This window comes from Microcaecilia unicolor, chromosome 1, assembly GCF_901765095.1.
Source record: "Microcaecilia unicolor chromosome 1, aMicUni1.1, whole genome shotgun sequence".
In the NCBI taxonomy this organism is placed as follows: domain Eukaryota; kingdom Metazoa; phylum Chordata; class Amphibia; order Gymnophiona; family Siphonopidae; genus Microcaecilia; species Microcaecilia unicolor.
In genome coordinates, this window is record NC_044031.1 from 321283291 (window position 1) to 321309242 (window position 25952).

The window sequence follows — 25952 nt, forward strand, 5'->3', positions numbered from 1 at the left end:
TTAAACGGGATGTAGATCGTGACATCATCTGCATATATATATGGATTGAGGTTGTCTAGTAGGTATCATCATTAGGTTAAAGAGGGTTGGTGAGAGGGGGGATCTTTGGGGACTCCACATTCAGGTGTCCATGGGGCTGATGTCGTCACTTTGGTTGTTACTATCAGCAGTTCCTTTGGTTTGCAGTGATGGGCCAACATTTCCAGTTTTGGGCACTCCCCTTTGGCCTTGCTATGGCCCCAAGGACTTTCTCCAAGATCATGGTAGTAGTGGCGGCCTTCCTCCGGAAGCAGGGGGTTCTAGTTAACCCTTACCTGGACGACTGGCTGATCCGGGCCTCGTCTTACCAGGACAGCTTGGAAGAGACTTCCACGGTGGTCAGGTTACTGCAGCCCTGGGATGGGTGCTCAATTTCGAGAATAGCTGTCTGATCCCTTTGCAGCGCCTGGAGTACTTGGGTGTTTTTTTTGATACCCAGCGGGCTCGCGTCTTTTTGACCGGAGCACGGTGCGCGAAGCTGGTGTTTCAGGTACGGTCCCTTCTGTTGGCTTCCAGTTCCTCGGGTTTGGGACTGTGTACAGCACCTGGATTTCCATGACAGCGGCCGTGGAGGTAGTCCCTTCGGCTCAGGCGCACATGCATCCGTTGCAGCGGTCTGTGCTTTCCCGTTGGTCTCCGGTGTTGGAGGCCTACCACATCAGGCTGCCCTGGACGCTGGAGGCCAGACAGAGCTTGAGGTGGTGGCTCTACCTCGGTCACTGACTCGGGGCACGGCTTTTTCCCTTGCTGAATTGGGAGGTAGTCACAACGGATGCAAGTCTGTCAGGCTGGGGGGGCCCATTAAAGGGGTCATCTGGCTCAGGGTCTGTGGTCGCCGCAGGAGGCTCGCTGGCCCATCAATCTTCTGGAACTTTGAGCGGTTTGTCTGGCTCTGAAGTCCTTTGTTCCATGGCTGAAGGGGACGGCAGTTCGGGTCTTCTCCGACAGTGTGACGACGGTAGCTTATATCAACAGGCAAGGGGGGGACCCGCAGAAGCCGTCTGTCCTTGGAATCTGCCCTATTGATGAGTTGGGCGGAGCGGCACCTGTCTTACCTCTCAGCCGCTCACATAGAAGCTGACTTTCTCAGTCGTCATGTGTTGGATCCCGCGAGTGGGAGCTATCTGCCGTGGCGTTTCAACTGGTGGTACGGCGTAGGGGTTTGCCTTTCCTGGATCTGCTGGCAACAAAGGCCAATGCCAAGGTTCCGCAGTTCTTCAGGCATCGCACGGAGCAAAATTCACTGGGTCTGGATGCCCTACTTCAGCCGTGGCCGGTAGAGGACGTCCTTTACGTCTTTCCTCCTTTGCTGATGCTAGGCTTGCCTGCTGAGAAGAATAGCGACTCATTGTGGCAGGGTGATTCTGGTGGCTCCGGACTGGCCCAGACGTCCTTGGTACGCCAACCTCATCAGACTCTTGGATGGCCAGCCGCTGCGGCTTCCGCAGGAAAGGGGGTCTTCTCTAGCAGGGGCCGGTGGACATGGAGGATCCCTCCCCTTTGGTCTTATGGCCTGGCCCTTGAGAGGTCTTGTCTGAGGAAGAAGGGTTATTCGGATTTGGTTATTGCTGTCCTGGCTCCAGGCCCGCAAGCGGTCTACTTCGTCAGCCTATGCCCGCATCAGGCACCTTTTTGAAGGTTGGTGCACGGAAACGGGTCTAGATCCCTTTAAGGCTTCAGTGAGCAGTGTCCTTGACTTTCTGCAGCAGGGGGTGCACAAGGGCTTAGCGCTAGGGTCCTTGAAGGTCCAGGTGGCGGCCTTTGGCCTGCTTCCGTGGCGCTTGCGTAATTCATCTTTGGCGGCTTACCCAGATGTGGTCCGTTTCTGAAAGGGGTGAGTCGCCTTCGGCCAGCCCTTCTGGGCTCCATGTCCTGATTGGAGGCCTCAATCTGGTGCTTAGGGCGCTTCAGCATCCTCCTTTTGAACCTCTTCATCGGGCTTCCCTGAAGGACTTACTCTGAAAGCGGTGTTTTGGTAGCCATTGCTTCAGCTCGCGGTTCTGAACTCCAGGCGCTGTCTTGCAGAGACCCTTTTCTCCGTTTTTTGTAGGGGGGGGGTTTCTGTGCTGACGATGCTGTTGTTTCTGCCCAAAGTGGTCTCGGAATTTCATCTCAATCAATCGGTTGAACTTCCTTCCTTTCGTCGGCAGGATGTGGGGAACCAGTGTGCATCGTTACGACTTCTAGATGTTCGAAGGATCTTCATCCGTTTTCTGGAGGCGACTAATGAGTTTCGTCGCTCGGATAGATTGTTTGTTTGTTTGGTAAGCAGAAGTTGGGCCTTATGGCCTCTAGGCTTCTATTGCCCGCTGGGTTAAAGGAGGCGGTGTTGTCCGCCTACCTCCTGGCAGGAAAGGCTTCCGCCCTTGGGTTTCAGAGCCCACTCGACTAGGCGGGTGGCCACGTCATGGGTGGAGACGTCCGTGTCATCTTCGGTGGTCGTCATTGCAATTCTTTCAGTAAGCATTATAGGGTGGATGTTGCTTCGCGAGCAGATGCGTCCTTTGGGGCTGAAGTCTTAAGGGCAGTAGGGCCGTTATCCCCCCCTCGCAGCGATTGCTTTTGAACATCCCACTTGTCCTGGAATAGTGGGAATAGAACGTAATGGAAGGAGAAATTTAGGTCTTACCTGATAATTTTCTTTCCATTAGTTCTTCACACGATTCCAGGAACCCTCCCAGTCTTTTTTGAGCTTTCTGACTGCCCTGCTCGCTGTTTTGGATCCTGTCATTGGGAGTAGGTTATCTTGTTGCCTGTTTTGTTGGTTAGTTGCTGTTCATGCATTTGTTAGTTTTTTTTTCTGCTGGCTTCTGTACAATACTGAGGAACTGGGCTACTAGCATGTGGCTAGGTAGTAGGGCTCAGTTCTGGATTTTCTATCTCCATCTGCTGGTCGACGGCCATAACTAATAGTGTGAAGAACTAATGGGAAAAAAATTATCAGGTAAGACCTAATTTCTCCTTAGAATGCACTGGATGATGGATTTCTAAGTAGTCTGCCCACACAGCTGCCCTGCATCAGTATAAACCACATTCATACATAATGGAAAAACCAACCAGTTACATTATCCATGTCTTAAACTTGACCAGACTTAAGTCTGCAATAATGGTAACATCTCAACACAGATGACAGATCCTGCAATATAATTACAGCAATGGCTTATTTCCTTCAAACTTTGCTTTATAACAAACATAAAAAATATAGAACCCACCAACATAAAAAATATAGAACTTTTTACAAATTATTATTATTTTAACTTGGGCATTGAGCCCACCCTACCCAGAAACCCATCATCATTAAAATGCATTGTTGGTGGTTTTCTGAGTGGGGGTGTGCTCTTCACTGCTTAAGGGAGAAAAATTTATATTTGATTAAATATAACTTATTATTTCAGCTTGGGCACTGAACCCACCCCCACCCAGAGAACCCATCATCTTTAAAATTTATTGTTGGTGGGTTTTCTGAGTGGATATGCTCTTCACTGCTTAAGGGAGAAAAGGTATATTTGATTAAATATAACTTTTTCCCCTAGGCAGTGAAGAGCCCACCCCCACCCAGAAGCCACCATCACCATTACACTGTACATTTAAACATAGTTATTTTACCTGGGCAGCTGGGCCTTGAGCTTCCAAAATTTGTGTGCATGTGGTGGCTGTTTTTTCAAGAGTACTGCAGGACTGTGTTCTGTGTGGGGTGGCTGGGTCTTGTGCCTGTTGGGGCCGCAGGGGAATGCATTTCTCCTCTCTTCCCTCCATCCATGTGCATCTCCTTCCTCTGTTTTCCGTCCCCTCCATCTATGTCCAGAATTTCTCCTCTCTCCCCTCCTTCCCTGTGCATCTTCTCCTCTGTCTTCCCTCCCCTCCATCCATGTGCATCTCCTTCCCCTCCATCCATGTGCATCTCCTTCCTCTGTCTTTCCTTCCCTCCATCCCTGTCCAACATTTCCTCTTCCCTGTCCTCCACTCCATCCATGTCCAGCATTTCTCCTCTCTCCCCTCTCCTCCCCTCCATGTGCATCTCCTTTCTGTTTTCCCTCCCCTCTATCCATGTCCAGGCATTTCTCCTACTCTCTCCCCTCCATCCATCCATGTCCAGCAACTCTCGTCTTTCCTCCTTGCTTCCCCTCCATCCATCCATCCATGTCCAGCAACTCTCGGCTTCTCCTCTTGCTTCCCCTCCATCCATCCATCCATGTCCAGCAACTCTCTTCTTTCCTCTTGCTTCCCCTCCCCTCCATCCATCCATGTCCAGCAATTCTCCTCCCCCTCCCCTCCATCCATCCATGTCCAGCAACTCTCCTCTTTCCTCTTGCTTCCCCTCCATCCATGCCATCCATCCATGTCCAGCAACTATCCTCTCTCCCCTGCCCTCCCCTCCATCCATCATCCAGCAATTCTCCTTTCTCCCTTGCCCTCTCCTCCATCCATCCATATCCAGCAACTCTCCTCTCTCCCCAGCCCCCTTCCATCCCTCCATGTCCAGCGATTTCTTCTCTCTCCACTTGCTTCCCCCTCCCATCCATGTCCAGCGATTCTCCTCTGCCCTCCCCTCCCATCTGTGTCCAGCATTGCTCCTCTGTCCCCTGCCCTCCCCTCCATGTCCAACGACTCCTCCTTTGCCCCCTATCCTTCCCTCCCTGGACTCGCCCAAGCCCCAACCTGCCCCTTTTCAGCCCCCGAATTCCAGTTCAAACCCCAGCCCCACCTACCTTCCTCTTCTCCACAACATTCCCCTTTTCATTCCTGCCGCCCTGCATTTAAATCTTTATTTTACCTAAAATCGCAGCGGCGGTGATAGTGAGAGCAGCAGGCTCGCTTCCAGCCTTCCCTTTCCTCTGTGTCCTGCCTTCATCTGATGTAATTTCCTCTTTCCGTGAGGGCGGGACACTGGTGAGGGAAGGGAAGGCTGGAGGCGAGCCTGCTGCTCTCACTATTGCCGCCCGCCATGACTTGAGGTAAAATAAAAGATTTAAATGCAGGGCGGCAGAAATGAAAGGAGGGCTTGTTGGGGAGCTGAGGGCAGCAGGTGCTGCTTGAGCTCAAACCAACCACGCTGATCCCGATTGCATCAAGAGAAACTGAGTGGGCCTGGGCCCACCCAGGCCCACCAGTAGGTATGCCTCTGCTACTGTTACTTAGCTGCTGTGCTGGGCTCTCTCTCAGTGCATTAGTTGCTTTTCAGTTACCAGAAGTTCTTCCTGGTCACTTCATACCACACTGCAGCCAGTCCTGAAACACCCAAAGACATGAGCAGAGCCTCCTCTGGTTTAGATGCTGATACTTTATTTGTGCACAGATATTATTTATAAAACTCTTTATACTATCTTAGCGATAGATGGACATGGTATATCCATTAGGTATTCTTATTCTTTGCACTGGAATGCTTAAAAAAATTGTAATCTCAGTTTGCTTTAACTGCTTAATTGGTGTAGCAATTTATTTGAACCAGAACTATGGATTATTTCCTTATAAGTTTTATTTTAGTGTCACAAACAATTGACTGAATGCCAGTACTTTAACAGACGGTAGCTGTCTTGGTTATGGTGCAAAGTGCTCCTTGAGGGGTTTCTTTGCCATGTCCAGCCCTCCACTCCTAGCCCCTGACCTTCAGCTCTTGCCTCCTTTAGCACAACACAGATGTGGGAGGGACAGACCACAGCTGCAGCATCTGCGGGAAGTCCTTGAGCTCTGCCAGCTCCCTTGATCGCCACATGTTGGTGCACTCTGGCGAGAGACCCTACCAAGTGCAACGTGTGTGGCCAGTCCTTCACCACCAATGGCAACATGCACAGGTGAGCTGTCTGCCTGAGCAGATAAGCGTGTTATGTATAGCAGCTTCTGGACCTGAGTCACCAAGCTTTTTTGTATCCTGCAGACAAAGAGTGGAAGAAAAGCTTTAGTGAATCAGGTTCTTTGTCCTGTTGAGGGAACCAGAAAAAACAAAGTGCCAGTCCAGTATTCACAGTGGATTAATGTTCTGTTTTTTTGGCTGCCAAGCCTCGGCAAGGTGGAAGCACCAGTAATGGGCTTTCAGCTCCTGAGGCGTAAGCGAGATTCTGAATGTCTGGGAGTATTGTTTTTTGTTTGTTTGTTCAGGTTGCCAAGAAAAGGGTAGGTGCATGAGCTGGTAGTTGGTGATTATAAGCCAATAACTTTCAACACTTCGTTAGGGGGTGGAGGTAGGGGGATCTGGGTTTGTGGTGCTATGGTGGGAGGGGGGGATAAAGTCATTTTCTACTTAATGTGCACTGTAAGTGGTTGGTGTTTAGCTTTTTTTTTAATAAAATCCCTGGCTATCAGGTGTACATATGCAGAACACTAATGGTAGCAAAAGAAAAAAAAGGCATGTTTTGCTGTATGTTCCTTTCACACTCCCTGCTAGGAGATTAATGATCTGGATTATCTTCCTTTCTGTGTTTAGAGCTAGTGGTTTATTTCTAGGTAAGTAGGAGTTCTTTGAAGGTAAAAAAGAATGTGTGTTTATTAGTACCGTTTTCTAGAGAAATCTCACCTATTTTCTTTCTTTTCTTTTTTTTTTTTTTTAGCATCAGGGTATTTATCTCTGTGTGTTGGTTAAGCCTTCGTTATGACTCTAGTATTCAGTTATTGTACAGATGGGCAGGATGTGATACCTGTCTAAAGACCGACACAGGGAGGAATTCTATACTGCATGAGTTCTAGAGACCACATAACTCGCATGTACCCAGGCTTGTGGTCTCAAAACCTCTACCCCATTGCTGTTTGAAAATTCCCCAGTCAGTGTGCGTGTGCAAGTATGCATTCACTACAACCCATGCGCTTTTCTCCTGTATTCAGCAGAGGGGTTCCCCAGGGGCAAGGGTTAAAGTAGGGATTACAAAAACACGCTTTTTTTTAGTTGGGGGTAGAGTGTGTGTGGGGGGGGGGGGGGGGATTACCTGTACATTTTTTCCCCGAGGCCAGTGGTTCCCAAACCTGATCCTGGAGGCAAAACAGCCAGTTAGGTTTTCAGGATTTCTACAATGAATATTCATGAGAAAGATTTGCTGAGCCCGGTACTTCGGACCAGGTTCTGCTTGGCGGCTGGACAACCCCGGGTTTCACCTGTGTTGACCGCCGTTCCCCAGAGGTTGAGCCCCTAGGTGCGGGCGGCCTACAGGACGTACGAGATGGAGCAAGAAACGGGGTGGTGAATGTAACGGCCAGACAGGCAGCAGGCAAGAGAGTGATCCAGGTACAGGCAAAGTCAATAGGCAGGCCGCAGGCAAGGGAGTAATCCAGGAACAGGCAATGTCAACAGGCAGGCAGCAGGCAGGGGAGTAATCCAGGTATAGGCAATGTCAATAGGCAAACAACAGGCAAGAGAGTAATCCAGGCACAGGCAAAGTCAGTAGGCAGGCAGCAGGTCAAGAGAGTAATCCAGGTACAGGCAAAGTCAGTAGGCAGGCAGCAGGCAAGAGAGTAATCCAGGCACAGGCAAAGTCAGCAACAAGGGACAAAGTAGAGAAGAAGCACACTACTGAGCAAGTAACACCTACCAAGTAGAAGCTGAAGCAAGGAGTCTAGGGAGAGCTCAGCAGATAAAGTGCTGGCGCCTGACATTAGCAGGGAGAAGTGGCACAGCCATAGGACAAGAGCAGGGGAAAGGAGGAACCGGAAGACCAATAGGAGAGAAGCAAGGGAAGTCAGGCAGAGGAAGAGCAGACCCAGGTGGGTGGAAGCAAAGCAATCAAGGAGCCTGCAGCCAGAGAAGAACTACATACACATGGCTGAGGGCTATGCCAGTCAAGTGTGTGTGTCGACGGGACCCCACGCAGCCCGTGGACGCCGCTTGCCTTGAGGTAGGGGCATGACAGCATGTGGCACGTGCTCGTATTAGGCTCCCAGCCCCATCTTTTAAAGGCACAGAGGTTCCCACACTGTCTTTATAAATAGGAGTAAATTAGCCTTGGGACTTTCAACTGCCTACTAAGATCAAGTTTTCTTTCCAGGATCAATACGGCTGCTAGAACTGACCTGTTATATAGTAAAGTCATCTGCTGTATATATTCAGAACTTGAATTGCTATTAGTTTTCAGCTGATGAATTTGAAACCATTCCTTCTATTTCTGAAGAAATACAAAAGGAAAATGTAATGAATTGTGCTTAGAATATTATCACACAAGAAGAACTGGGCAGGAACAATCCCATAGAAGGATGTGATCCCCAAAGAGGGCATAAGCTGTAAAGCAGCTGGTCAACAGGAAATGTAAAATAGAAGTTTTAGGGTGTGTGAGTCTGTTTTGTCTCAAAGTATTATATGCAGTCACTGTCTTGGGGTAGTGTCCGCAGGCTGAGACTTTAGAAACCAGTGGCACACATTTGTTTTTTTTTCCATGAGAGTCCTCTGCTTGTAGGCACTAGTAGTCAAGATGTTTCCACATAATACCCTTTTCCATAGAGAGAGTTTTCTTTGAAGCACAAACTGATATGAATACATTCTGGAAAGGGCAGTAGGAGCTGTACAGATGGGTGTAATAGCTGTAAGTTTATCCTTGCGGGTTTACCTTCCTCTCACATTTGATTACCAGTCAAATAAGTATGGTGGTTCCACAGTTTTTCATGATCCAGGAGAATTATCTTCCATGATTGCCCTCAGTGATCTGAAGATGGCCGATGAAGCCGCTTTTGGGTTCAGGAGTCTTCACTGCAACATGGGCACTTGTTTCTTGTTTCTAAATGGTATGAGTGGACCTGACTTCTTGTTCTGTCTGTTCATGCTGTTTCTGCCATGCTTAGGTTTTTTCTATATGCTTTCTGTTGTACTAAGGTTTCAAACCCTTATAGTAGACTCCTCTAATCTGCGGTAGTCCTAGGCATATTTGTTAGTGTATATGTGGATACCTAAAAATATTTATACATATGTATACTTATAAATGAACACATATACAAATGATTTGCATGCTTAAAGTTTTAGTATACTTATAGGACTAGATTCTATATATGACGTCTAAAAAAATCAGCTCCAACCGCCCCCCCCCCCCCCACACACACATTCTGTAGAATATGCGTAGCGCCCATTCCTGCAACTAAATTTAGTTGTGGCCATTTACGCTAAAACCTGGTGTAAAAGTGCATGACTAATTTAGGCACAAATTGGGCGTATTCTATAACACTGCGTATACATTTTAGGAACGCCTATACCCCTCCCATGTCCACGCCCCCTTTTGAGATCCACGCAGTCCGATTTACACCGCATTGCTTATAGAATGTGATTAATGAGCTATGCGTGTAAATCCTAATTAGTGCCAATTAGTATTTATAATTACTTGTTAACATCCAATTAATGGCACTGATTGGCTTCTTAACCAATTAAGTTGCACATGCAAATTGGAATACACCCACTCGCACTATATAGAATCTGGGGGCTAGTGCACGCATTGAAAACACACAAAAAATGGGAAATATTTGGAAAATACAAAACATAGCCAAGGTTTTTTGGCTGTGCACATCCTCTAGTCCTAGGCCATGGACTGTCATAGGTCAGTGTTGACATCACGCTCCTCATGCTTGTCTTGAAGATGTCCTTGGTGTTGTTTCTTTGCCCTTCAGTGTACATCTGCACTCAGCTGAGAGATGAATGCATGACTCAGATGGCATATTTGGCTATCTGCCCTTTTTTTAATATTGTGCAGGGAATAATAAAAAAAAAAAAAAAACATTGATAGGATTATTAAATTTGACTGTCCCAGAATGCGGATCTCTGTATTTTGAAAAAGAAACTTCGGTTCAGCAAGTCGAGGTAATTAGGATCAAGCAACTTGGCTGCCATTACGGTTTCATTTTTGCTTGAAGCAGGTTATAATTTAATGGTGTCCCTACTGACTGGAGAGTGGTGCCAAAGAGTGTTCTAGCAGATAACCTTCACAAAGATGATGTTGTGAGGATCCTAAAAAATAGTGATGAAGTTGAAATGATTGACTCATACTCTTCAAGCCCATGAAAATAACCAGGAGTTGTGGGAACTTGGTCAGGAGTGAATTCTGTGGTCAGGCTTTATGTCTGGCAGGTCGTTGGTTGGAACTCGGATTGCGGAGGGGGTACACATTGTTTATTTATTTTACTTATTTAGATTATTTGCCGTCACTTTGAAGAAATTCACCCTTGGTGTATAACAAGCATAAACTGAACAGATAATAATAACAATGCAGTAAAATATTTCTATAGAGCAGAGGAACAGTGGTTTGGGAACTGGAAGACCCAGGTTCAAATCCCATAAAAGCTCCTTGTGGCCTTGGGCAAGTTACTTAACCCTCTGTTGCCTTAGGTCAGATGCTGGGCAGGTTTGGCAGCAATGCCAGTCTGGGTCATGCTATATGTTGGGGAGCAAGCAACATGGTGGTACTTCACGCTGGGCAGGAGAAGGAGATGGTAAACCACTCCTGTATCATGCTAAAAAAAAAAATCCATGACGTGGGAAATACTTAAGTAGCAATGTACATTAAAACATTGTAAGTAGAACACCTCAAATTATATATTAATGTCAACCAGTACATATGAAGACATCTTAATAGACAGCAAAGGGTATGAGAAGACATAGAACATGTATATAGACACATAAGATAGGGTAGCAAAAGCTGAAATCCTTTGTGTACATGAGAGCATTTGTATCCTCTGACTAGGCTCTGTATAGCTTGGTGGGGGCATCTTGTGTGTGTGTGTGTGTGTGTGTGTGTGTATGCATTTGCGCTATCTCCTGGTCATACTGTAGATACAGGAGAATGGATTGCTAGCTGGGGAGAGGAAAGGTGGCAAATGCTTTGGTGAATTAGATAGCAGAACTAGGGAAAGCTCCCAGGGCTTGACCTTAATCCCTTCTTTCACAGGATTTCTGCCCTTTGGTTAAGCCATGTCATCATCTGCCTGTGCTTGTTTAATATAGAGGCTCCCAGCCTTGTCTTGGAGGATCTTCAGTCAGTCAGGTTTTCAGGCTGGATGAGTGAGAGAAATTTTCATGCACTGTCTCCATTAAACGCAAATTTATCTCATGCATATTCATTGTGAATATCTTGAAATCCTGATTGGCTCAGGGTCACCCTGGACAGGGGTGGGATCTACTGTAAATATCAGGGTGGCCAAGAGTAATTTTATTTTTCTGGACTATTTTCACATAGTCCTCAATTCCAGGTGTGTGCAGGTAATGAGTGTATGTACCTTTCTAAGATATTAAATGATGAACTTCTGGGATCCTGTTTGAATGGAAAGTGCTATGTAAATCCTGGTGGATATTCATGATTGATGTTATTTCAGAAGCAAGTCTAGGTGATGGGTGCTCTGGTCCACCTATTCATTTTGGGGTAGCAGTGCTTGTTTATTATAGAGTCTATTGGAAGGTTATAAAGCCATAATATTAATAGTTTTGGTTGGGGAAGTAATAGGGTTTCCACCAAAATCATTTGCTTTGACTTTTGTCTATTCTCAGTCTGTTCTACACAGCCTGTGCACTAATAACTTCAAGAATCAGAAGGACACACTAGATTTGTTTTCTTAAGTTTATTTCATACTTACCAAAGGCAAGCTTAACATAGGAAGACATCACAGTACATCTAGTATGCAGGCATTCAGAGGTGGGGAGAGCAGCACTTCGTGACACATGCCTTCACAGGTTACTGGCTTCCCCGAGGCACTGCTTAGGTAGCAGACCTTTTATACTTTTTTGGTCCCATAGATCCCTATGAGCCACCTGCAATTTCATCATAATTGGCACATACATCCCATTATGACCAAGTCTCAACCTTAGTAAGTTTTCTTATCTCCAAGCTTCGCTCATCCTTAAATTTAACTTTTCTGCACCTGGCCCAGTTATTTTTTTTTATGTTCTCAGCATGCCTATGTCCAGTTGTACACAATCCTTGCCAACTTTGTAACTCTGCCAAGCTTCGTTAACTTAATCAGATTGTCACACTTCAGTGAAGTATCAGGACTGAGAGATGCTATGATTTTACAGGCCTAGTTTGCTTAGAAAGCTGAACCTGTTTTTCACCTGCATTCAATTTGTGACAATTATTTACATTTTCCCCCTCTTGCTGGGCCCCTAGGGGGAGGCCAGCACATGTGACTTCTAGTATGTAGCCATCCATTCCAGAGGGCTCTTAGAGTTCGGTGAGGGGATGTTTATATCAGAGGTGACATGGGTGGTCTGACATGGTGAGGGACAAACCCAATTTCAAGAGTCAACATGCGGGCACATAGATATGTGCTACATGAAATGCAGCGTTGGGATTCCCCTTTACCATAACCAACCCAAGGGGCCTAACTATCCTACACCTACCCCTCTGGGGTGGAGTGAAACTTGGAAACACAAGAATTCACTAAGTCTATTATATGCCAGAATTGTGGCTTGTACAGAGCCTGAGATGTGTTTGGCCAATCAGATTGCTCCACTGGCTGACACACCTCACCCTTCACTGTAATCAGTGCATTGCATAGTTTGCTTCTAAGGGGCCCTGTTACTAAGCTGTGTTAGGCAGCAAAAATGGCCTGGATGGACTAAAGTGTTCTGTTTTTTTGCCATCTGTGCACGCTAAGCGTGCGGTAATAATTATTTTTTTTCTGGAGGGGTGTATCATGGGGTGAAGAATGGGTGTGGATGCCCAATCAGCTAGCACATGAGCATAACCACCACACTAGCTGGTTAGTGTATCCATAATGCAGGAGCCGTTAATATGTGGCACTAAATTCTGATTGCCGTATCTCAAAAAAAAACGATGGCGGAATTAGAAAAAGTTCAAAGAAGGACAACCAGATGATTAAGGGTGATGAATTGCCTCTCATATGAGGGAAGGCTAAAGAGGTTAGGGCTCTTCAGCTTGGAAAAGAGACAGCTGAAGGGGGATACCTGGTGTAGAACTTCGCTCCTTCTGTCTCGCTGCACCCTACAACCTGGAATAAACTTTCTGAGCTCCTACGTCTTGCCCATCCTTGACCACCTTTAAATCTAGATTGAAAGCCCACCTCTTTAACATTGCTTTTGACTCGTAACCACCTGTAACCTTCACTTCTACCTACCCTCCTCTCCTCTTTCCTCTACACATTAATTGATTTGTTTGCTTTATTTTTGTCTATTAGATTGTAAGCTCTTTGAGCAGGGACTGTCTTTCTTCTATGTTGTACAGCGCTGGTACGCTTTGTAGCGCTATATAAGTGCTAAATAGTAGTAGTAGTAAAAGTGAAATGTTATTTCAAAAAGTACTAAGACTAGGGGCACTCGATGAAGTTACACGGTAATACTTTTTAAATGAATAGGAGGAAATATTTTTTCTCTCAATGAATAGGTAAGTTCTGGAACCCATTGCCAGAGGATTTGATCACAGTGGTTAGCGTATCTGGGTTTTTAAAAGGTTTGGACAAGTTCCAGGAGGAAAAGTCCATAGTCTGCTATTGCGATAGACATAGGGGAAGCCACTGCTTGCCTGGGATCAGTAGTATGGAATGTTACTACTAATTGGGGTTCTGTCAGGTACTTGTGACCTGCCCTGCCACTGTTGGAAGCAGGATACTGGGCTAGATAGACCATTGGTCTGACCCAGTATGGTTGTCCTTTTTTTTTTTTTTTTTAAATGGTCACCCTATAATGCTAACATTAGTTAATAGCCATTAATGAAAACAAATTGAAAAAAAAACCTTTTTGACAGCTGTGCTAGAAATGGACTTAGCGCATGGGAAAACCTTACCTAAGGACATGCGAAGCCTACCTCTTAGCACAGCTTAGTAAAGGGATTCCAAAATGTGGTAGGCTTGCATACAGCTTAGCACAGTGTCATAGCTGGCTATGTGCAGGCTGCACAGGGCACAGTCGAAGCTGGGGAGCCAAAATTTACATCCTCTCCATTGGATTCCCTTGTCAGTGTGATGCAAGTGGGCAGGGTGGGAGCGCAACGGGAGTGCTTGGGGGGGGGGGGGCGTGCTGCAAGGTCACATTTCTGGCTTGGTACAGTAAAGGGGTAGCATGGCTTCTGTGCACAATTTGTATACAATTCTGGGTGTTCTGTATTCAAATGAGTTATGTGCAAACTGTGTGCAAAGACTTGTGCAGACATCCGCACGCAGTTCATTTAAATCCATGGTAATGGAGGTATTGACTGTTTAAACCCAGATACAAAGAGGTGTGCAAATGACATAAAGGCTACGTGCAAGTTTTTTAATGCATAGGATTTAACCCCAGGTATGAGGAGTAAAAGCTTAGCTCATTCTTCTGTGGTCTGCATTCGTGAGGATTTCATGCCTATTTTCTTCTCTTTACTGTAAGTATGAAGGACACACAACTTTTTTTCTGGCTTTGTTAAAAGGGATGGGCCTAAACAAAAATCAGCAGAGGATGAGGAGCTTGAAGGGGGAGGTGTGCTGGAACAAACAGTAAAGTGCTGACTGCTGGCATAACACACTACAGTAATTTTTCTGCACAGAATCTTGATGTTAATGCGCCAGAACCGTGGTGAATGGGGAGTTCCATAGAACAATGTAAATAAAAGAACTAACATTCCAGCGCTTGCATTACACCCCTGTGCACATCTACATTTCTGCTAATACCAGCAATATGATGGTACTGGATTGACAGTAGATCTAACTTCTAGAGTTCTTGGGGTCATTTTGGACTCTGCTTTGGAGATGAATCATCAGATTTCATATGTTTCTCAAAAGTCATTTTTGAAAATGAAACCGTTAGGTTGCTTCACTCTTACTTTCTTCCTAGTCACTTTAAAATGTTTGTACAGTTATTGATTTTATCATAGCTGGATTATTGCAACTCATTATATGTTGATTTACTAAAAAGCAATTAACTAGATTACAATTGACTCAAAATATGGCCGCTGGGATTATCTTTTGTAAGGCTAAATTTAATCATGTTTCTCCACTATTGTCTCCCTTCCCTGGTTACCGTTAAAGGCTCGTATAATTTTTAAAATTTGTTGTTTTGGTTTTAAAACATTGGAGGGCAATTGTCCAACAGCTTTGACTCAATCTGGGCCCTGTTTACTAAGCCGTGCTGTAGACACACTAGCGTTTTTAGTGTGTGGTAAAAATTAGTGCGTTCTAACACTAGAGAAACCCATAGAAATATATGGGTGGTCTCTAGCGTTAGCAAATGCTAGCATGCATTAGTAAACAGGGCCCTCTGTTAGGTAGTTTTAATGACAGCTGAATTTAATAATCTTAAACTAAAATAGCCCACTTTTAGGGTTATTTATGTTATAAATCTGGTTTATTTCAGTTGGTAAAACATGAATGCACTACCACAAGAAATTAGTTTGTTCATCATACTTTCAGTTTTGTAAATCATTAAAGTTATTTTTGTTTTCAAATTTCCTATTGTAATTTCCTGATTTATGTTTCAGTTTACTCTTATTATTAACCCCCCCCCCCACACACACACACACATGAACACCTGAGTGCTTACAGAGGATGTGTCACCTAGCCATTGCAGATGCTGACAATGTTTCTGCATAGGGAAGCTGATGTATTCATGCAGCACTGTTCTCAGCCTTATAACAGGTGTGTGTCTCTCCAGCTGCTGAGCCCAGTTACATCACAACACGGATAGGTGCTTTATTGTTAGTTACGAGTTTCACGCAGGATGTGAGGTATTGAGTTACCTTCCAGCCTGTTGGCAATGGGAAGCTTCTTACATTGGTTTTGAGGAGCAGCAGGAAGGTGAATCATAAGTTCACTGAGAGTGAGGAACTAGTCTGAAGAACAGCTCCATCCCATTTATTATATGTTGTCTGGTGTAAATAAATTCCTTAAAGATCTCATCAATTTACTGGCACTGTTTTATGTAATTATGGAACACAGGAAGACTTCTCTTCCCACCTCAGAGGCCGATACAAAAAGCCTTGCAGTAGAGCCGACTTGGTGCACAGCTCTACTGCAAAACTTTCACTAACGAACTAAGGCGGCATGCTATAAGTGATGAGCATACAAATTACTGCCATGTTAATTCTGCAGCTCATTGTGAAATGTCACCTGTCTTTCACTGACTGAGTGGCAATTGGCTCATGCACTGACAGGAAATATGACATTAAAAAAAATTGCAGTTGGTCATCTGCACTGATCTCTTGCCCGAACTGACCCCCCTCCCCCGGAAACCTTTTTTAAAAAGTTGCCCTGGTAGTCTAGTGGCCCCTATCCCTTCCCCCCCCCCCCCCCCCACACTTCCAAAATAATAAAGTCCCTCATGTCTAGTGGCACTTGCCCCACCCCTCTTACGCAACCTGACAACTGTAAAAAGTTCCCTGGTGTCTGGTGGCACCCTACCACCCCCAAGACCACCTGAGCCCACCTTAACACGAGAGGCAGAAGTGATGCCCACTCGCTTCTGACACCACCATCATGAAAAATGGTGGCACCCTGACCTGTGTGGTGCATCTTGGTAGACTGACCGATCTCAGTGCATTACTAGGGTACACTGTGCAAGGCAAGGTGCTGCAATTTTCCAAAGATGGTGGCACCTGAGGCAGGAGTGAGAGGGCATTGCTCCTGCCTTTCATGTTAAGTTATGGCAGGTGGGTTTGATGGGCGGGAAGGTGCCTCAGACACCAGGGGTTTGGTATGCACTCGACGGCAGGCAGCACGTTTGCTATCTGCCGCTGGAGTTAAACCCGGTCATTCAATGCTAGGTCATATCCGGCAACCAATATTGAATATCACTCAAGACTCACCTATTCAAAAAAGCCTATCCCAATGATCCAACATAAAATCCCAGCACCCAGCGACCCAACATAACTAAAGATTGTACTGGTCAATTTATAATCTTCACCTCTTTTGACCCCATGATACTTGATCCAAACCTAACTCATCTGTTCACAACATAACTTTGTATCTGTTACCAACCGAACTGGCAACAGCCTATATGGTATCATGTAAGCCACATTGAGCCTGCAGATAGGTGGGAAAATGTGGGGTACAAATGTAACAAATAAATAAATGTAACAAATAAATTTTGGCTCCTAAAAATTTAACAAGCTAACAGTTCAGCGCTAACGGTTAACTTTGTAGCTGTCAAAGACATGCCTGCTATTTAAGCAGCCTATTTTGACCGCTCAACATAGCTGGTTTGGTGCTGAATGTCTGCACCTAACTGGGAAGCCACTAACTGGGATTATTCAGTGGGAGATAACTGGTTATCTCCTTCTGAATATCCGCAGTTAGGTGCTTAACCCTATTTAATCGGCCAGGAGCCGTTCCTGGCCAGTTAAATAATTTTGAATATCAGGGGGTGGGAGGCAGGGATTTAATTTTATTTTTAGTTGGGGGAAGAGAGATTTGGGTCGGGGGAAAGGTTCCGCTAGATTAACAGGGAAATGTTTTGAATTGTGGGGTAGGGGCAATCAGGTCATTGCGGAGGAGAAGGAGTAGGGCCATTAGACTTCGAGGGGGGTATCTAGGGTAGGATAGTTGGGTTGGGGGGGGGGGGAGAGAAGGAGTGTCGGTTGACACCTGTTCCTCTCAATCAACCCCCTTATGTTGCCCCGGACCTGGCAAACATTAGCCACACATTAGAAATCTTTTGTTCTGTTTTGAATACTACAGATTGGCTAATCACTATATTTTCCTTCATTTTAATGCAATTTGCGGTCAGCATTTGTGCATGAGTTAACACCTGCTCTGAAACTCTTTCTGCATTGCAAACTCACGGTAACCACGTGGAAATTTTTTGCATTTGCCACTCCGTTTGTCTTGAAACCTTCTTCCACTATCTCTGTAGTTTAAACCTTGGCTCCTTCTGATTCTTGCCATCAGAGCAGGGGCGTAGCCAGACTTTGGCGGGAGGGAGGTCCAGAGCCCGATGTGAGGGGGCACATTTTAGCCCCCCCCCCCCGGCGCCGCCAACCCCCTGCCATTTTTACCCCCCTGCCATTTTTGACCTCCCCACCACCACCACCTTTGCCCCCCCCCCAGCGCCAACCCTCCCCCGCCGCTGTCAGGTACCTTTGCTCTTCTCCGACGTGGCCGCATTGCTGATCTGCAAGGGCAGGCTTCTGTTTCTGTGAGTCTGATGTCCTGTGGACGTTGGGGGGGTTGTGGACCCCCGCCAGCAAAGGTACCCGACGGCAGCGGAGGAGGGTTGGCGGCGGTGGCGGGAGGGGGGGTTGAAGGGGTTGACGGCAGGGGGGGCAGGGCCAAATCTACGGGGCCCATGCCCCCGTGGCCCCACATAGCTACGTCCCTGCCAGAGATGGATTCTATTTTATTAAGTAGCATACAGTGTTTCTCCTCTGCCCTTTATTTCCCAGTTCGTCTTGACCTTTTTCATTTTCTGGTAAGCTTCGTCTGGTGTGGTAGAAGAGAAAAAGCTTGGGAAATGTATATATAATCGAGCAGAAACTTCCATTATCCTGCAAAAAAATATTACATTCCCAATAGATGGAGTACCATATGGTTCAGACAGTTGAGCTGAGATGCTGGAGTGGCAGGAGCATTGGGGTTTGTAATTGGGGGGGGGGGGGGGGGGTGGGGAGGGTGTAACTGAGCCAGGGAAAAGGAGGATCTTGGTGGGCTTTGACAGTTAGAGGACAGACTCTTTGTGAGAGTCCATCATTTGAATTTGTCTTGGTGTTGATTGTTCCAGAGAACAGGCACGTTTTATTTTGTTATTTTATTTCTCTGTTTCAGAATTTACAACCAAGTAATAACACTTGTAGAGAAAAGTGAGTTCAGCAGAGAAATAAAGGTCAACAAATCAAATTTGGAAATTTTAAGCTAAAAGCACTCGAGTCCATAAACAATTAGATAAAAGCAAGTCATAAAAGGAGGAAATAAAGGAGAAAAATGTAAATGAAGCTAAAAAGGAAGAGAACTCCTAGCATCTTTAAGGGAGAACTGGATTTGCAGACTCTGCTTGTTGCAGTCCAGAGATCTCTCTAGACAACCACTTTCTAGCCGAGAAGGTAGAAAAATGTGAAAGTCCAAGAAATACACATTGTACTAAATATAGCTTTATAATACATTTGCTAGGAAATCTCAGTAGAAGAGAAGTGCTCTTTTTCAAAACCTCTGGGTGTGTAAGTAAAAATGGGAAGGGACATCCAAGCTGTGGAATCACCAATTGTCTGACCCATTCACCCTAACTGTGCTGGGCAGGAGATTCTCCCTTCCCTGCCCCCCAAATTCTAGGTTCCACATGGCTGCCTGTGAGCATGCCCAGTGGCACGTGAAAAGTTTTTTCTGTGGATTGGATGAGCTGTGGCAGGTTTCTGTTATTATGCCTCCTGTCTCCTTACCACTAACTCCACCCTGTGGTTTTTCAATCGTATATTGTTATATAAGTCATGCACATCAAGAGCCTAGGAAGGCAGAGAGGGGGACCCTCCTGGTAATTGTCAATTCTTCAGTTTGAAGTCACTTAACTACTTCTGGGAAAAAAAATTGTGTAATGCAGCTTAACTATATATTACAGGCTGTTCAGGAAAGTGTTATTTTTGTGCCAAGTCTGTTTTTGACTATGTTCAGCAGACCCAGCTCTCCTGTTAATAAGAAAGACCTACTTTGTCCCTGATAAGGGAATTCTTAGTACTACTACTACTTACCATTTTTATAGCACTACTACACGTATTTAGCGCTGTACACTTGAACATGTAAGAGACAGTCCCTGCACAACAGAGCTTACAATCTAATCAGGACAGACAAACAAGACAAATGAGGTATAAGGGAAATACTTGAGGTAGGAATGACCCAACAGACATAGGTACTGAACAAGTGAGTTAAAAGCAGCTTCAAAAAGGTGGACTTTTAGATTTGAAGATGGCCAGAGATGGAGCTTGACGTACTGACTCAAGAAGTTTATTCCAAGCATACGGTGCAGCAAGATAAAAGAAGCAGAGTCTGGAGTTTGCAGTGGAAGAAAAGGCTACAGATAAGAGAGATTTACCCGATGAATGGAGTTCCCTGGGAGGAGTGTAGGGAGAGATAAGTGTGGACAGGTACTGAGGAGCTGTAGAGTGAATGCACTTGTAAGTCAGTAAGAGGAGTTTGAACTGTATGTGGAAACGGATAGGGAGTCAGTGAAGTGATGAGTAGAGGGCTGATATGAGCATAGCAACACTGGCGGAATATGTCACGAATCAGAATTTTGATTGAAGGGGAGAGAGATGGTTTAGTGGGAGACCTGTGAGAAGCAAGTTGCAATATTTTATTTTATTTTTGTTACATTTGAACTCCGCGCTTTCCCACTCATGGCAGGCTCAATGCGGCAGGCAATGGAGGGTTAAGTGACTTGCCCAGAGTCACAAGGAGCTGCCTGTGACGGGAATCGAACTCAGTTTCTCAGTTCCCCAGGACCAAAGTCCACCACTCTAACCACTAGGCCACTCCTCCACTCCAAGTGTAATAAGAGTGTGGATAAGGGTCTTGGTAGTGTTCTCAGAAAGGAAGGGACAAATTGTGGTGATATTTTTATAGAGAAAGAAATGACAGGTTTTAGCAGCCTGTTGGATATGTGCAAAGAAGGAGTGAGAGAAGTCAAAGATGACCCCAAGGTAATGAGCTGATAAAACAGGGAGGATGAGAGTGTTATCCACAGATATAGAGAATGGGGGAAGAGGAGAGGTGAAGGAAGAATAGCAAATTATTCCCCTCCACTCCTCCTCCTCACAGGTTGTGCGGTGGTGGTTGGCTGCAGTTTTTCCTCAGCACACAAATGACTTGTGTAAGGGAAATAAAGCTGAACCTGTCTGACCTGTTTGCCTAGAACATGCTGGCACTAGCAAACAGTAAGCTATTCCAGCTTCACTTGTTTTGCAGGATTTTGATGCTGTATTTTACTTTAGTTTGCTTGAAAGAGGTTGTTTTGCATTTAACATGGCAGGTTTCCAACCAAAGGAGAGGGTAGAATACCTGACTGAATTTTGATGGAAACAACTGTGTCCTCTGACTTCATCCTGTAGTCTATTGCCAAGTACACCCTGCTTTTGTGTAACTACAAAAGTTCAGCTCTATAAACCATACCAGTCTGGTGTATCTGGGTGCCTGAGCTGAGAGACCACAGTGCAGTCCATATATATCTATATCTCTCTCTCTATATCTATCTATCTATCTATCTATCTATCTATCTATAGAGACAAATTAAGCAGACTTCTAAGTTCTTGATAAAAGTATGTTTATTGATTGGAGACGACACAGCACTGTGTTTCGGCCAAAGGCCTGCCTCAGGAGTTTTTCTGTTTAAAACTGGAGGAAAAAAAAACATCCAATGGCAAATTTACCAGAAGGAGTTTAATGAGTGGACTTTAAAAAAGACCTTTATAAGAAACCCACAACAAAGCTGATCGTGCTTCTAACGGCATTTTAAACAGAAAGACTCCTGAGGCAGGCCTTTGCCTGACACACAGTGCTATGTCAAGTCTCCTGTCAATAAATATAGTCTGTAAATATAGTCTGCTTAATTTGTCTCTAGTGTGTCTGGTGTAGTTCTCACTGTTCTGTTTCTCCTTGTATTTTTTTTGTGGGATCTTAGTGTTCCTCCACCAAGGTGGATTTCCTCATGGCACAGAGTAAGAGGTGGGCTGGAGGTCGACACAAAAAGTACACTTTGAACCGCAGAATTTAGCAGCTCTGAATGTAGCTTATATTTATGTCAACAAAAAAGCAGGTCTAACTTATGCCTAGCTACGACAGTTCAGTTGCTGCTTATATGCTTATTGAGCAGTACAATTTAAATGACTGCTGCTGCTGCTGAATATATACAAAGTAAGTATTAAGTATCTTTATGTATTAGGGGGATAACTCTTAAAAGGTTGCCTAAAGTTAGGCGCTGGAATGATGTTCGCTAAGAACGAATTCTATATTGGCAATTACTTGTATAATTGTTATTATAGAATACTAGTTTAAGTCTTAAGTTACACACCTAGCTTAGGCATGAGCACTTGCACTAGCTGAAAAGCTGGTGTAAATGTTCGTACCTGACTGGTGTCAGGCATGAAACTGCTAGCATTCTATAACCCATGTGCATAAGTGTTAGGCATGTGCCTGACCTGCCTCATGCTCCTCCCAGGTCCACATTCCCCTTGCAGCAGCATGCTATGGATTTTGTGCACACAATTTGTACAAACTTGACTAAGGACAGTGAAGTGTGTAACTGATCATTAGTGAAATTAGTGCCAGTTAACACTAACTGTAGCCAATAACTGTTTGCTAATGCCAGTTAGTAGCTAATTATTTAAATTAAGGTATGCATGTAACTGGTGTTGAAGATCAAAGTAAGCTTTTTCATTGGGGTCTTCAATTTGTCTATTTCGCCTGTTTGGGATTTTCTCACTTTCTTTGTAGTTTGACTCCGTATCTTTCGAGTATATTGCTGTAATAGATTTCTTATATTTCAATAAAATGTTTTCTGTAAAGGGAAGGTTGGGTCTAGACCAGTGGTTCCCAAGCCTGGTCCTGGAGGCACCCCAGCCAGTCAGGTTTTCAGGATATCCACAATGAATATTCATGAGATAGATTTGCATGTAGTGGAGGCAATTCATGCAAATCTCTCTCATGAATATTCATTGTGGATATGCTGAAAACCTGACTGGCTGGGGTGCCTCCGGGACGAGGCTTGGGAACCACTGGTCTAGGGGTTATGTATAGTCCAGTGGATCATTTGTTGCATCTCCTGTCCACACTTGGGGTTTTTTTTTTTTTGTGGCATTTTTTTCTGTCCTGCTATTGCATTGTTATGTATCTTTGAATTTTCAATAAAAAGATGTAACCATAAAACTTGAGTGTGCAACTTTGCGCGCTAAGCTTAAAATTGTGCACACAAGTTTATAGAATTAGGGGGTAGATGGCTGCATTTAATATGAGGCCCTCAGTTTAGCGTCAAGGGCGAACAGTACCACACATCCAGAAGGAACATTTTAACCAAGTTAAGTGCTGGTGCTGTTTGCTTTCATTTGTTTTCTTGGCCCAGAAGTTTTGTTGGTTCCTTTTAGGCTTACAGTGCAATCAGAATTTGCCACACCTGGATCTATGGAATTTTTATTTTTAACCCTCCTCCTTGTTGCAGCTATACTCTTCAACATGCATTCAGAGTCTGACCTGGAGGAGTTACCATTGAGTCCCTCCTCTGGGCCATGAGTACTACCTCTTCAGCATCTACTACTACTAGTACTACTATTTAGCATTTCTATAGCGCTACAAGGCGTATGCAGCGCTGCATAAACATAGAAGAAAGACAGTCCCTGCTCAAAGAGCTTACAATCTAATAGACAAAAAATAAAGTAAGCAAATCATCTCTAGCTCTGCCTGGCCTGAGGAGTGGGAACTGGGCTTAAGAACTGAACCCAGGTCTCCTGTATGGTAGCACACTGCACTGTAACTCAGCCACTGGACTGGTTCCACATGAATCTATTAAAAAACAAAAAGCTGGTGACCATTTGCCATTCAGTGTGTGTGTGTGTGCATATATATTTGTGTGTTATGCAATGTGTGTGCATATTATATCTTTCATACAGAACAACTTAACTTTATTTTTATAAAAATACAATTGCATCTCAGGAGGCTCTGCAGTCTCAATGAAATGCACAAGAAGGATGATAGAGATGGGGGGTGGGGGAGGAGGTGGAAAGGAGGAGAAAGAGAAAGCACACTAGAGGTGATTATGATGTTGCAGATCAGCTTTTCTGTATAGAAAAGCAGGGAAATACAGGCACCCTTGTTGATGCCTGCACGCTTGGTGGTGATGTCAGCTGACAGAACTGTAGTGCCTGAAGCCCTTCTTCAGCATAGAAGCTTCTGAGTCTGCATGGGGATTCTCACTTGTATCTTGACTGCCTATCAGGTTTCAGTTTTGTTTTATCTGTGGACATGAGCAGTCGCTGCTTTACCGTTGTTCCGTTTACATGAGAAAAAATAAAAAGAGGAACAAGGAAAAACAAATTTAACGAGTTGCTCAAAATAATTTCAAATAGGACCACATTTCATCTGCTGCTCATAGCACAGTTCAGATTATGACTGCAGTTTTTTAAAACCAGCCGCAATTACCCCACAGGGCCCAGCACAGGCTCCCTTGGGGAACTTTCTTCATCTGCAGTTTCCTTCCCAATACCAGCAAGTGTCGAGGGAGCGCCTGGTTCCCAGCACTGGAACCACTGCTTCATACCACCCCTCCTTCATTAATAAGACTTCCTTCTGGTCGAAGTGGGGAGAGAAAAAGACCTCTCCGGTGCCTTCTCATTATTCAGCAAAGATTAAAGAGAAACTTATGGTGAATACTCAAAATACAACTGGCACAGCAGGTAAGGATTATAGAGAAAGTCCTCAGACCAATCTCCTCACAGACTGGAAGAGAAAAAGCATCAAAGACCTTTGAGGCAGGTAAAAGGAATTCAACAAATAGTTAAGCTTTGGAACTCAGTATCAGAGGATGTGGTAACAGCAGTTAGCGTATCTGGGTTTAAAAAAGGTTGGACAAGTTCCTGGAGGAAAAGTCCATAGTCTGCTATTGAGATAGAAATGGGGAAGCCACTGCTTGCCCTGGGATTGGTAGCCTGGAATTGTTTTACTGTTTGGAATTCTGCTAGGTACTTGTGACTTGGATTGGCCACTGCTGGAAGCAGGATACTGGGCTAGATGGACCATTGGTCTGACCCAGTATGGTTATTCTTATGTTCTTATGTACCCTCTCAAATGGGCACATTCTCCTAGCTCTATCAGAAAAATGCCATCTCTTATATCAGAGCCTATATCCTCCATTATTTGTAGTTATATTGGCTTACTTCAACTACTACCAAAATCTTCAAGGGTTCCTACACACACTTATATTCCACCTACTCCTCCATAGACAATTTACTCCTTCATTATGATATATCACTTATTTGCCTCAGCAGTGCACATAACCAACCTTCACTTAATGTTGGAAACGTCTGCACCAAATTCTTCATAGGCTTTTGAATATCATAATATTTAAAATCAAGTTTTTATCTTATTTATTCTTTTAGCTTAAGGTACTTAACTTAATAGTCGGTAATCGAACCAGGGGTTCTAACACATGGCTTTGTCAAGGACTTCCCCCTATGCCGCTTCTAGTGCTAGCCTTGCAATGTTTACTCACGGGATTACTACTTGCATGTTTTGTGCAAGATACCACAGTCCTCCTTCAGGGTTCTTCTAAAGCGCAAACCATCAGTCTGCGGAGAAGTCTGCTCAAGTTCAACTGCCTTGAGAGCAAATTACAAGACCACTGATCAAGCATCTGTCTTTTCAGTCACCCTCTTTGCCCAGAGAAGTATAGTCTATCAGAAGAATATTCCTATCCTAACTATTTTAAAGAAAATTTCAAAGGCACTCTCCCTGGGCACTACTCATGCACAGTAACAGAAATAACTTTCAATCCATTCTGCAATTCCGCAGTGTACCCAAAGAAGTTAGTGTCATAATTCAACTTCTAAAGGAACTTCAGTTATCAGTCTGAAAAACTCAGTTTTCAGTCCACCGAGCTTCAAGGTCTCCTGAACTTAAACATAGACTCCCATAGAAAGAATGACTGTTCCACGGTTAAGGAACTCTCTTCATCCAATGAACTTCGTTCACAATTACCATCAAAATCAACAATCCCAGCACAAAAGGTTTATCTGTGTTTTCAGCGGCTTTAACTCAGAAGAAGATCCCAAATCCTATTCCAGAGTATCAACACAATAACAAGTTGCTTAGATGTACCAGACAACTCACAAAGACAATGTCCAAAGGAGTGCAAACATTAAATGGTGGCTTCCACTTCCATTGAGAAATAGCAAGGGGTTGATATTCAGCTGGCAGTGTTCAGTGTTTTACTGACCGCAACTGGTGCTATGGGCAGAAATTAAGTGCTGGGCTATGTCTGGGCACTGGCATTAAATTTCCAGGTTTGCGGAACCAGGTAAAGCATATCCAGTTAAGTGCAATATTCAGCGCTTAAGTGGCTATGGGGCACCGTGTAA

The 25952-nt window shown here is 44.7% G+C and overlaps 1 protein-coding gene across 1 annotated transcript in view; it reads left to right on the plus strand.

The window, feature by feature from the left end:
- RREB1 (ras responsive element binding protein 1) overlaps positions 1-25952 on the plus strand; it is a 387040-nt gene that overhangs the window by 233753 nt on the left and 127335 nt on the right. The window contains 2 exon segments of the mRNA XM_030208824.1: positions 5667-5780; positions 5782-5831. Of these exon segments, the coding sequence (XP_030064684.1) occupies positions 5667-5780; positions 5782-5831 (164 nt within the window).